An 11,276-nucleotide genomic window follows, 5' to 3' on the forward strand; every position below is an offset into this window, starting at 1 on the left:
CAGTATCTTCTCCCTACCTTAAAATCCAGTGCATAAGTTATTTATTAAATTATTATTGACTTACTCTTTATTTTTTTGCTTGGCTCTTTTGTTTGTGAGTTGTTCTTCTTTTTTTTTTTCATGGATATGTGTGAACTTTCTTTGAACATGGCTCGCTCCTTGCGTGTGTGTGTGTGTGTGTGTGTGTGTGTGTGTGTGTGTGTGTGTGTGTGTGTGTGTGTGTGTGTGTGTGTGTGTGTGTGTGTGTGTGTGTGTGTGTGTGTGTGTGTGTGTGTGTGTGTGTGTGTGTGTCATTTGTCTGTCAGGTTCACAGGGCGCTGGGGTTCCTGAAGTTGTGCCCTGCAAAGCGAGCCTGGTCGCCCAACTCTTCCTCGATCCTGCACAAAGGAGCAAAGAGAGGAAACATCAACACCCTTTTATTCAAACTGTAAAGCAGCATTTTTACGAGATAAATAAATCTCAGAATGACAGAGATTTTCCAGATTCCCGTCGTGGAAGCGCCTTAAAATGCAGTGACACAGGTAAGCACATAAATAAACACATTTTTTATTTTGAAAGAGTCTATTTCTCTCAATGTCAGGATGCTTTTATGTAACATCTGAGATGATTTCCTCCCTTCTAGTTTATTGAAAAACATAAACTAAACACCATGCATTCATAATTTAACCAAGGTAAAACTATACGTACTAAATAAACAAGGATGAACTGAAGAAGTCTGTGGGTGAATGTTATTGCCCTGCATGTTTCACCTGCGATTAAAACCGACGGATGTGTCATCACGAAGCTCTGCAGGTACCAAACTGCTCATTGAGTGTATGTAACATATGCAATCATGAAAATGAAGGAGAGCGTCACTCCGGGTTTGGATGTGTGTTTTATAGCTTGTGATGCCTCTCTGTAGAAACAATTCTAATATTTGCTGTATTTCACATGTTCACTTTAATAATTAATTTTCTTTTTGTATCCCCGCTGCCATGTGAGGCCTCCTGTAGTGACTCGTGTTTATCCTCCACTCTGCACGTGTGCCTGCACACTTGCCAACTGCACTGATTAGCATTTATCACTTGTTAATACTCCCGTAAGTCTCTACACCCTCCACCTCTCCCACCTCTCCTCGGCAAACCGATGGGATTACACCGCTTAGCCCCCCCCCCCCCCCCCCCCCCCCCACACACACCCCCCCCCCTTCCCTCTCCTCCCCCTCTTCCTCCCCCTCCTCCTCCTCCTCCTCCTCCTCCCCCCCCCCCCCCCCCCTGTCTCGGTGGCTGCTGACTGGCTTGGACACATGGGGTGACACACCGGCACTGCTGTCGCCTGTCACATCAATTAGATCTGTGATGCTAAACACCAGGACGGAGCAGGAGAGGAGACGTGAACGAAATGTTGGATCTAAAAACGCTGCCAATGAGCAGGAGAGACCGGAGCCAATGTGCATTTATAAAAGATGTAGTTTTAGATTCCTTTGATTAGATCACATTTGGGCCAATAATAGCAATATAGCTTCTGAATAACACTACAGTTTCTCCTCTTTGATTTAGGGCAAGTAAATTCTGACAGTATCTTCATAATGTTTACATTAAAAAAAAATTGGGTTGTTTAAAAAAATTGTAATTTGAAACATGAAATGGCTGTCAATACAGTATAGCACCACATGGTCATCAGTTTCCTTCTTGTTCTCAATGGAAAAAAGTGGAAACAATTATTTTAAATTAAAAAAAAATTGTGTATGAGATCTGTGGTCTCATGACTGTGAGCCCCTCTCATTGTAAGACTACAGATTTTAGCCATGATCAAAGATCTTTAAATGATTGTCCCTCTGCTCAGAGCATGAATGCTCCCTTTCACAATTTTCTCCTTTCTGGACGCCTCTGCTGCTCCACAGTGGAGGAGGGAGTGAAAACAGCTTAATCTCTTCAATTTGTGAGTTCCAGTGATGATTATTCGTATCAGAATTTAAGCAGAATTGTACATTATAGTACATATTTTGTCATTTTCATTTCTGTATATTATTGGGGTGAGCTACTGAGGTTTCTTTAGGGTCATATTTCAGATGTGTAAATTATCAGAAATTGTTCCACATTTAAACTATAAACAAGATGAATATGATGGTGAAACCCACTGACTGTTTTACTGATCACTTCTAAAGCTCTCCATGGGTTTCAAGGGACCCACAACAACAATCTCTGCATAAGCCTCAGTCATATTAATAACTTCCTAACAAGCCCCCACTCACCTGCTACTTTACTATATTATAACATAATAAGACTGATGTTTTTGTTTGTTTTTTTCTTATCTGTTTCTATAAGATTGGAAACAGGGGTCAGCTGAGTTTATCTGGAATCTGGACAGAACAGGATGAAAACACAAAAAGTGAATAAATAAACAAAAGGTCCACTGTGAAAAGTCTTTGTGAAGCTTCGCTGAGCAGCTGAAGCGTGCGTGCGTGCGTGCGTGCGTGTGTGTGTGTGTGTGTGTGTGTGTCCTGTAACTGTGATGTTGTGACCAACTGTGCAGCACACTGACCTCATCAGCTGGTTGTACTTGGCCAGCCGCTCAGATCTGCAGGGGGCGCCAGTTTTAATCTGCGGCGCACAGACAAAGAGTCGCAAGAGAGCTGATTTCCACGAAGATGACTCAGAAAATACCAGGAGAAAACCAAAGTCGAGCAGAGTTTTTAACACTTTAAGAACTGACTTGCTCTTTCACATTAGGGGAGGGCAATGCGTGAGGTGAAAGCTGATGCTGATGGTTAAAGTCAGCTTGTTATGTGTTCACCTGTCCGGTGCACAGTCCCACCACCAGGTCGGCGATGAAGGTGTCCTCCGTCTCTCCTGAGCGATGGCTGACCATCACACCCCAACCGTTGGCCTGAGCAAGCTTACACCTGCAAGAGCAGAACAGAAAAAAAGTGGTGATCTTTCTACATTCCTGTCTGTTTGATCCTGAACTCCCTCAGTCTTCTGTCGTCGTTGACGGTTGGGAGGACTGCGGTGGTTCGGTAAACAGGAGCTTGGTGAAATAGTAATGTTAATGCTAAAGTTAATGCTTGCAGACCACAGAGTACAGTAGTCGCAGGAGGATAAGTGGGCGTCAGAGTATTGGTACTGCATCATCATCATCATCACCTCATGAGAGAACACATTCCATATATTAACGTGCAGGTTAATTAATCCGCTTCTGATTTATTTGTGACTACGACTCTTCCGACACGTTAACCTGTCAGCAACGTGAAAATGAGGATTTAAGTGAAGTCGGTGCCTCTGGGTTTTCGTGATTGGTCCGTCGGAGGCATTAAAACGAAGCCAATTTATCAGATTAACGACACGGGAAGCTTTCTATGTGACTGATGCAATAAATCAGCAGCGATGTCATGAGCTCCGTTTCTGCCATTTAATCTTCCTCACCCCGTCTCCCCGTCCTCCCGCTGTAACCCGGCCGCGCTGTCATGATTGATGGCTTCATAACCTCCAGTGATGTTTTGTTAGGTGGAAGATTGATGACTTCCACATATCCAGGAGTGAAGTACACACCCTCCTCAGCAAGATAGCCTCAGATATGCGATACATGTAAAGTCCGGGACTCACGTTTGACTGACAGCCGGAGTCAATACTAAAAAAAATAAAAAAAGCTGCCGTCACTCTCCGCCGTTCATTTATATCCTGTAAATGTCGTCTCCGGTGCAAGGTCAACATGGCTGACAGGCTGCAGGAAGCTCCTCTCTGTCTTACATGTCAAGAAAAGCCAGTGAAATGTTCTCGTGTTTATCTTCTTTCTTTCTCCTTATATTTGTTTTTTATGTTCACTTTTATGTATGACCAATATTTTATCCTGTTCTTTTGAATTCACCTTTGTTTGTTTGTCTTATTGAATGTTTATTGTTACACTTCCCTTTCTCCAGGTTTTAATAATAACACTTATTAGTTATTTACATTATTAACTATGTTTTGTGATCCATGATTCTTCTTTAATTTGTTGATTTATGTTGAATTGCACTACCCTGAAAAGTACTGTATAAACAATGTTTCATTGAGTTTTTATTGTGCTTAACCTAAATGCATAAATAAGAAGAAAAAAAAAAAAAAGCAAAAACACAAGACTGTCTGACTCTTGTATCGTTGAATGTAATCGAAATAATGACAGGTAGCGTCAAATAATATTACATGTTTTTAAACTGATTGTTGAAACACAATTGCAATGTTAACACTTTGAATTACTTTGTGCCTGAGCAACATTAAGCATGCATTGTCTTACATGCTGCACGATGGGGTCATGGTTAGCACTTAATCACAGAGATTAAAATCCACAGTTTGAGTCTAAGTTGTCTGTACGGGTGTTGTGCCATCCAAAATCACACACCTGAGGCCAATTCATGACTGTTAAATGCCTGTTTGTGAGTGTGTTGTCTGCCTGATGGCTCTAGTTTTCTGTTTCTCTCGTGTAATGTCGTGATTTTCCTTCCTGTCTCGTGCGTCTTGAGACTCTGCTGCTCTCTCTCTTCCCCTCATTACCCTTAATCACACTTCTGGTGTAATCGTCGCTCGTGCACTTCCTCTTCCTCCCCCATCCCTTGTGTGGCGTGACTCCGCCCCGGTGTGCTTCCTCTCTGATTATCCCCAAAGTGTTTCCAGCGGTGTCTCATCGGCCCCGCCTCCCAGTGTTGTGTATTTAAGCTTCCTGTCCGTCCCCGTGCCCCCCTCGGTTCGTCCCAGTTAGAGCAGACGTACGCCTGTATGGCCTCGGTGACGGAGCCGATCTGGTTGACTTTGAGCAGCAGACAGTTGCAGGCTCGCTCCTCGGCCGCCTTCTCTATCCTCTTGGGGTTGGTCACCGTCAGGTCGTCCCCGACCACCTGGATCCCCACCTGGGCCGTCAGACGGGACCAGGCCTCCCAGTCGTCCTGATCAAACGGGTCTTCGATGGACACCACTGTGAGCGAAGAAGTGTAAGATTAGAGCTCCAAGGATGGGCGCAAATCAACATTACAGAATATAAATATGCAGATAAGACAATGTTTTAAAGCAGGTGTCGATCAATTTTGACAGGATTTTTGTCATATTTTGTGCTTCATGAGAATTTTTGAGTGGAAAAAGGCTTTATGTGTAACTCAAGCTAAACCACAACACATTGTATGGTGTTTCATCAGCAGGTTCATGGCCATTGCTCAAACCAAACAATGTCGTCTATAATTACTTGCATTTACCCAGATGATGACGGGGAAAAAAAAAAAAGAAAAAGAAGCTCCACCTGGGTAGTTGTTGACGAAGCCCTGGTAGATGTCGGCCAGCTCCTCGCCAGAGATGTGTCTGGAGGAGTCTGGGGGGGATTTGAAGTCCAGGTCGTATTTGCCCTCGCGGTAAAACTCCGAGGCGGCCACGTCCATACCGACCACCACCTTGTCCGTGAAGCCGGCCTTCTCGATGGCCGTCTGCAGCAGGTCCAGAGCTGCACAGAGGAAAATGCAGTCAGATAAAGAAGGTTAAGGCTTCAGACAGAATCTAGTTTGATGGATGTTGAAGCCAGACTGAAAACTTTCATTTTTATTGTGAATCACTAAAGGTGATTTACTTCACATTTAGGAAAGATAAGTATTTGATTTCACACTTTATAAATGTCATGTTCTACAGTGAATGTCAAATTTTATTGCATCTCTTAAAAGAACAAAGCTGTTTTGTTCTTTTCATTTTTTTTTCTTCCCATGGCCATGTCACACTTCTCTCTCTACATGATTTCCCAGCATGTTCGGAGACCTGAAGAAGGTCGAGGGTGGTCTCTGGTGATATTTAACAGTTCGAGGGGTATCTGAGCGTGCTTGGCATTTTCTTTCTGAATAAAATCACTCACCCTCACTGTTCTCCAGGATGTTGGGAGCAAATCCTCCCTCGTCTCCCACGTTGGTGGCATCCTGGCCGTATTTCTCCTGAATCACCCCCTTCAGTGTGTGGTAGAGCTCTGCTCCTATCCTCAACGCCTCCCTGAAAGACCGAAGCATTGTGGGGGAGAGGGAGGGATGGGGGGGCAACATAAATGTACCCACGAGTACCAATCAAGTAACTTTAACTTTAAAAAGTCAATATTTTTTTCATCTGTAATAGAATGTTTAAAAGGTAAATTCATACTTGAACGACTCGGCTCCGACCGGCAGAACCATGAACTCCTGCATGGCCAGTTTGTTTCCTGCATGAGATCCTCCATTGATCACATTAAAAGCCTGAAAGAGGCGACAAACAGAACTCTGCATTAAGTTTCAATATGAAATTAATATTTCTGAACTTGAATTTGAGTAATAAAACCATTTGACACACATTTACAGATGCTATAGAATCTTAACGCCGTGTCCTGACTAAAGGCATGAAAAGAGGTAAGCAAAACAAACGACTGCTCCTGTGTTTCCTGCCGTGTGTTTGAGTCTTACAGGAACTGGCAGCACCAGCTCGGTGTTTCCGGCCAGGTCGGCTATGTGGCGGTACAGGGGGACGTCTTTCTCCACCGCGCCGGCCTTACAGATGGCCAGAGACACTCCCAGGATGGCGTTGGCCCCGAACTGAGCTGTTTGAAAGAGGACAAAGAGTTTTCGTGGGGAAATAACCTAAAAACATTAGAACGTTCACACACAAAAATCTGATATGGTTTTTGAAACGTACTAATAGTCATCTTCATGGCTCTTTTCAGTCTGTCGTTATTAAATATTGGCTTCAAGGAAAGAAGATTTTTGTGATTTTTTTCTGATTTGATAAATCATCCAACTTTAACTTGAATTTTTGGATTATAAAGTGAACTTTGTACAGACAGTGATTTCTCAGATTGTCCCTGAGCCCGTGCAGTGGTTCTATAATACAGAATCATGTTAATGCTTTGCTGCCTGGGAGCCACAGACCAGCAGCATCCAACACTTTCAGCACACAAAGATTTCTCTGGGTTTTACTTTAAGAAACAAGTTGTTTATCAATTCTGAGGAGCAGTTTCTCACAGATTGGCAAATGTACTTAACATAAATGGTTTTCAAGTGCTCCTCTGGCTGTTCCATTCACTATTCAAGTCTTCTGTTGCCTCCAATCAAACTTGAGAAGGATTTTGCCTTTTAGTTAAAAACTAATGAATGATTGAGCAGAAATTATGTTTTCTACATGGTTCTGACATTTTAAAGTATATTTGCATTTTTGTCTGTAACTATTCTTTCATGTCTTCGATCATATTGTCGGATTGAAAAAGTGATATGTAAAGAATAATTATTGTTATTAATTTTTGTACTATTTTTCAGCTCTTTATCATGTCTGTCCCAGCTGTATTGGCACTCTCTTGACTTACCTGAAGCCCTCTGGTTATTATAACTCCATGTTTCCGCAAATTATAATCATTTTCCAATATAGCCAGCTGCAGTTTAGTCCGAAATTAATTCCATTTCTTTCAAGGCTGCGTATAAATAATCTAATGTGGATTCAAAGATTTCCAGCTGTCCAGCTAGTCATGGTGGCTCCTTGCCGCCATGTCGAGACTCACATTTGTTTTCTGTGCCGTCCATCTCGATCATCATGTTGTCCAGCTGCTCCTGCTCCACCACGCTGATGCCCTGCAGAGGAGGACACAAGGAGGAGACACTGATTTATCAAATATTCTCGACTCAGATACAGTAAACCTATAAAATATGAGACTATTTATCCTTATTTCACCGCTCTCCAATCACAGTGGTTCTTTTTCATAATTTAATCTGTTTAACTTAAAAAGACAACACTCTTTCAAAACGAATGGCCGTCAGGTGGACGTTTGGTCACCGCACTCTGTCTTCCGGATTGATTTTAGGTAAATCTTCAAGTCCTATCACACTGGCTGAAACAGGAGAAGACTTAGATACAAATTGTGTGTGCTCTTTGTAAAAAGAGAAGTTCAATATCAGGGTGTTTTTACTAAACACTGCCTCTAAAATCATATTTTGTTTTTGCTGCTTTTTAAAACTCCTTTTAGTCCAACATACTGTATCATTTGATTTTTGCGATTTTTGTTGAATATTCCTGCTTTTGCTGATTCTTTAGTCTTTTTTTCCTTCTTCACAGACTTTTCAAACGTCTGCTTGTCTCTGGCATCTTAAACACAGTGTTCACAGTTATATCTTGATGAAAACTCCTCACAGCGACACACGTGACGGTCGACAGCCGCTTCGCTTTGCTTCTTCCTCCCCGACTGACAGCCAAGATTCACCCCGACGTGAAATATCCTTCCTTTATGAAAATATCCCACAATTCATTGCTGTGGAGAGCTGAATCATGCCAGTCTTACACAAACGCACACACACACACACACCTCATTCATGTCGTATTCACACTTTTTTTTTTTTCGCTCACACATTATCATCTTCACACATCCACTCATGTCCTCCTCTAACTGGCAGCTAAGAGGATTTTATCTTTTTCTCACAGCTCATCTGAGGATACATTCGATGTAGGAAGTGCTTTCAAAAGTATCGCTGCACAGACAAGACCATTTATTGTTTATGCTCGTGCAGCTATATATCCCAAAAACAAAGCACTGTAGCTGCAGTTAGTTGGACTATTGCACTCTGGAAAAGAGCGCTACGGTCGATTAAAGATGTTGATATTACCTTGCAGTGGATCAAATACAGTCGTGATTGAATCGATTTATTCATCAAATCATCAATTGTGGTGATAAGGAGGTGTTGTCACATAAAGACGTGTCACCTGGGTGAATTTAATAAGACGTATCATTGATAGCGGAGCATGAATATTTTGATCAAAACAGGTTGGAGTCTTGAGGAATCATGCAGATTTGTTTGTTTGTTTGTTTGTTTTTGAAGAATTGTAACCAGAGATCATTTGTCTGGCACATTTCACCACTTCAGTAGCCTCAAAACACTTCATACTGTCTTTCGGCATCATTCAGCCAGTTATGCACGCCTTCACACACCAGTGGTGACGGCAGCATTGCAAGGAGCATGACCTCAAGAGCATCTTGAGTTTTTGATGTCTTTCTCAAGGACACTACCACATCTGGACAGAGCCAGACGGGACATCGTGTGATGCCACTGGAAGAAGGTGACCCACGGCAGCCGGTGAACCACAGCCACACATGGAAAATTATTTATTTACCAATCGACACAAAATAATCCATCCATCAAACCTCTATTTCAGCTTTCTGCAAATTTGAGTCACAAGAAAATCTGAAAGTCTGAAATCACCGAACAGCATCGTCACGGTGCAGCAGGTCAGTTCAGTTTTGACCCCAAACAAAATGTGCTTTTTATTCTTCAATTCTTTACTATTTTTATCTATTTTGAGTAATTCTAAATGTGGGTGTTTTTAAATGTGCAGATTTCCAGAATATGAATGTTTTGTTGACTTACAGAAGCTATAAGAGCCGGACCCAGAGTGTCATTGATGTGTCCGACGGCCTTTAAAACACCTGAAGAAGAAAAAAAACAAAAAACAGAAAATAGATCAGTCGTGTGAACCAGCTGTGGAAGACAACTCTGAGTTTTAGTGCTACGAGATGAGTTTGTTTGAGATAAGTGTTTTTCTGTCGGGAATTTAACTTGATCGTTCAGACTATGACTTTGTTTGTAGTTACTGTACTTTTAAATCATCGTAACCAATCAATATCGTCCGTAACGTTCAGTAACTTGTGAATGATTCATGGCAGTGTGCATGTTCACGTGGATGAGCTTTCGTACCTTTGCCCTTGTAACGGCTCTTGTCTCCATCTCGGAGCTCCAGAGCCTCGTAGATGCCCGTGGACGCTCCGCTGGGCACCGCAGCCCTGAACAGACCTGAACGATGCACAGGGAGGAATTCCCAGTTAACTCTGCAGAATCTTCAGGTATGTTCATCTAATTTGACTAAAACAATCCAGGAAACATGTTTTAGAGTTATTACAGGTTTTTATGAAAATAGCATGAATGAGTCATACTGGTGGACAAACTGGGAATAGTAGGCATTTTGCCAAAGCAAAGGGTCAATTTTATATTTCAGGTTAGGATGTTTCTTTTTCATATTGAGCAACATGATTTTACAAATGCAGTGAGTTCAGAAGAAATACAAAAGTTTAAGGTAAAATTTCAGCTGAGTCCAATGATAGAGAATGGGAAATGTGAAGTGGGAAATCAAATTTTGTCCAACCGGGAACTTCCCATTGCGAAGGCGATGTGCTCCTGAGAAGAAATTGTGTTTTCGTAAAGATTCAGAGTGTAATAAAGAAACCCTGCCAAAGTAATGATGAGAAATGTAGAAATAAACTCCATGAATAATATTAACTTTGGACTTAACTGGCAAATGGAATTTTCAGAACTGTTAATTTTGACATTTACAGCTACGCAAACACACCATGTGTTTCCACTTTTACTTGTAAAATTCAGAGTGTAAAAACTCTCAGATCTGAGCTTTGAGGGCAACATGTTGAGATTTCAACATGGTTGAGTGACTTGGGGTTTTTTTGTGTGGTCTTTTTTTTACTTTCATGCCATTTTAATAGCTCATACAGCTGAAAATGTAATATCTTCTAGATTCAAATATTATTCACTTATTATAACAGCTTATTCCAAGTTTGGAAAACAACAGGAACACCGCATCAGTTACAACTCAAGAAGTGAAGTCCTCTTGAACTTGACCAATTTTCTTTTCTTTTCTTTTACTTTATAAATGGCTGATCTGGACAAAGGTCAAATCGAAGTCATTAGCTGGACTCTTGAATTAGAGCTGAAATGTTGTTCCTCTCTCGGGCTTTCTCTGTGGCTCGTCGGGAACGTTTTAATGTCAGCAGGCGTCCTGCTGGTGAGTATAAAGCAGCTGTTGTATAATCAGACCGGCTTCACAGTGGTCACCTTTTTCTGTGTGAAGGTCCACTTCCACCGTGGGGTTTCCCCGGGAGTCCAAGATCTCCCTGGCAACGACGCTGACGATCGACATGCTGAGAGGCAGAGAAAGACAAAAACAAGGCCATGGGTGAACTGCTTCACCTCACAGAAACTGTTTCGTAGTCACACGTCAAGTCAGAGTGAATACAAATGAGGCAGGAAGGGAGGAACTGAGAACCCTCATGGGTAAAGAGAACTATTTTTACACCAAACACGCACGCAAGGACCCGTCAGGGGAGTCGACGCACGGCCTCACTGCAGCATCACTGTGAAAATCAAAGCTCACCACAGAGGACTGTGTTCCTCTCACACACACTTTTACACACACGATGCAGCAAAAAAAAAAAAAGCATCAGCGAATAAGAGAAGTAAAATATGGATGAGGGTGGAAACTGTGACGTCCACGTATCTGCACTCA

At 42.1% G+C, this 11,276-nt stretch overlaps 1 protein-coding gene across 1 annotated transcript; it reads right to left on the reverse strand.

Moving 5' to 3' along the window:
• Nucleotides 1-307: 307 nt before the first annotated feature.
• LOC308145118 (gamma-enolase) lies at nt 308-10,910 on the reverse strand (the record flags this gene model as incomplete). The annotated part of the gene is made up of 12 exons (XM_080516459.1): nt 308-377; nt 2,524-2,582; nt 2,776-2,884; nt 4,725-4,926; nt 5,245-5,442; nt 5,842-5,972; nt 6,117-6,208; nt 6,413-6,546; nt 7,498-7,567; nt 9,353-9,411; nt 9,680-9,775; nt 10,826-10,910. 12 exons carry the CDS (start codon nt 10,908-10,910, stop codon nt 308-310), a joined length of 1,305 nt encoding a protein of 434 aa, XP_080372585.1.
• Nucleotides 10,911-11,276: the final 366 nt, after the last annotated feature.

The sequence above is a fragment of the Blennius ocellaris genome (genome assembly GCF_963422515.1).
Source record: "Blennius ocellaris genome assembly, chromosome: 20".
Classification (NCBI taxonomy): Eukaryota; Metazoa; Chordata; class Actinopteri; order Blenniiformes; family Blenniidae; genus Blennius; species Blennius ocellaris.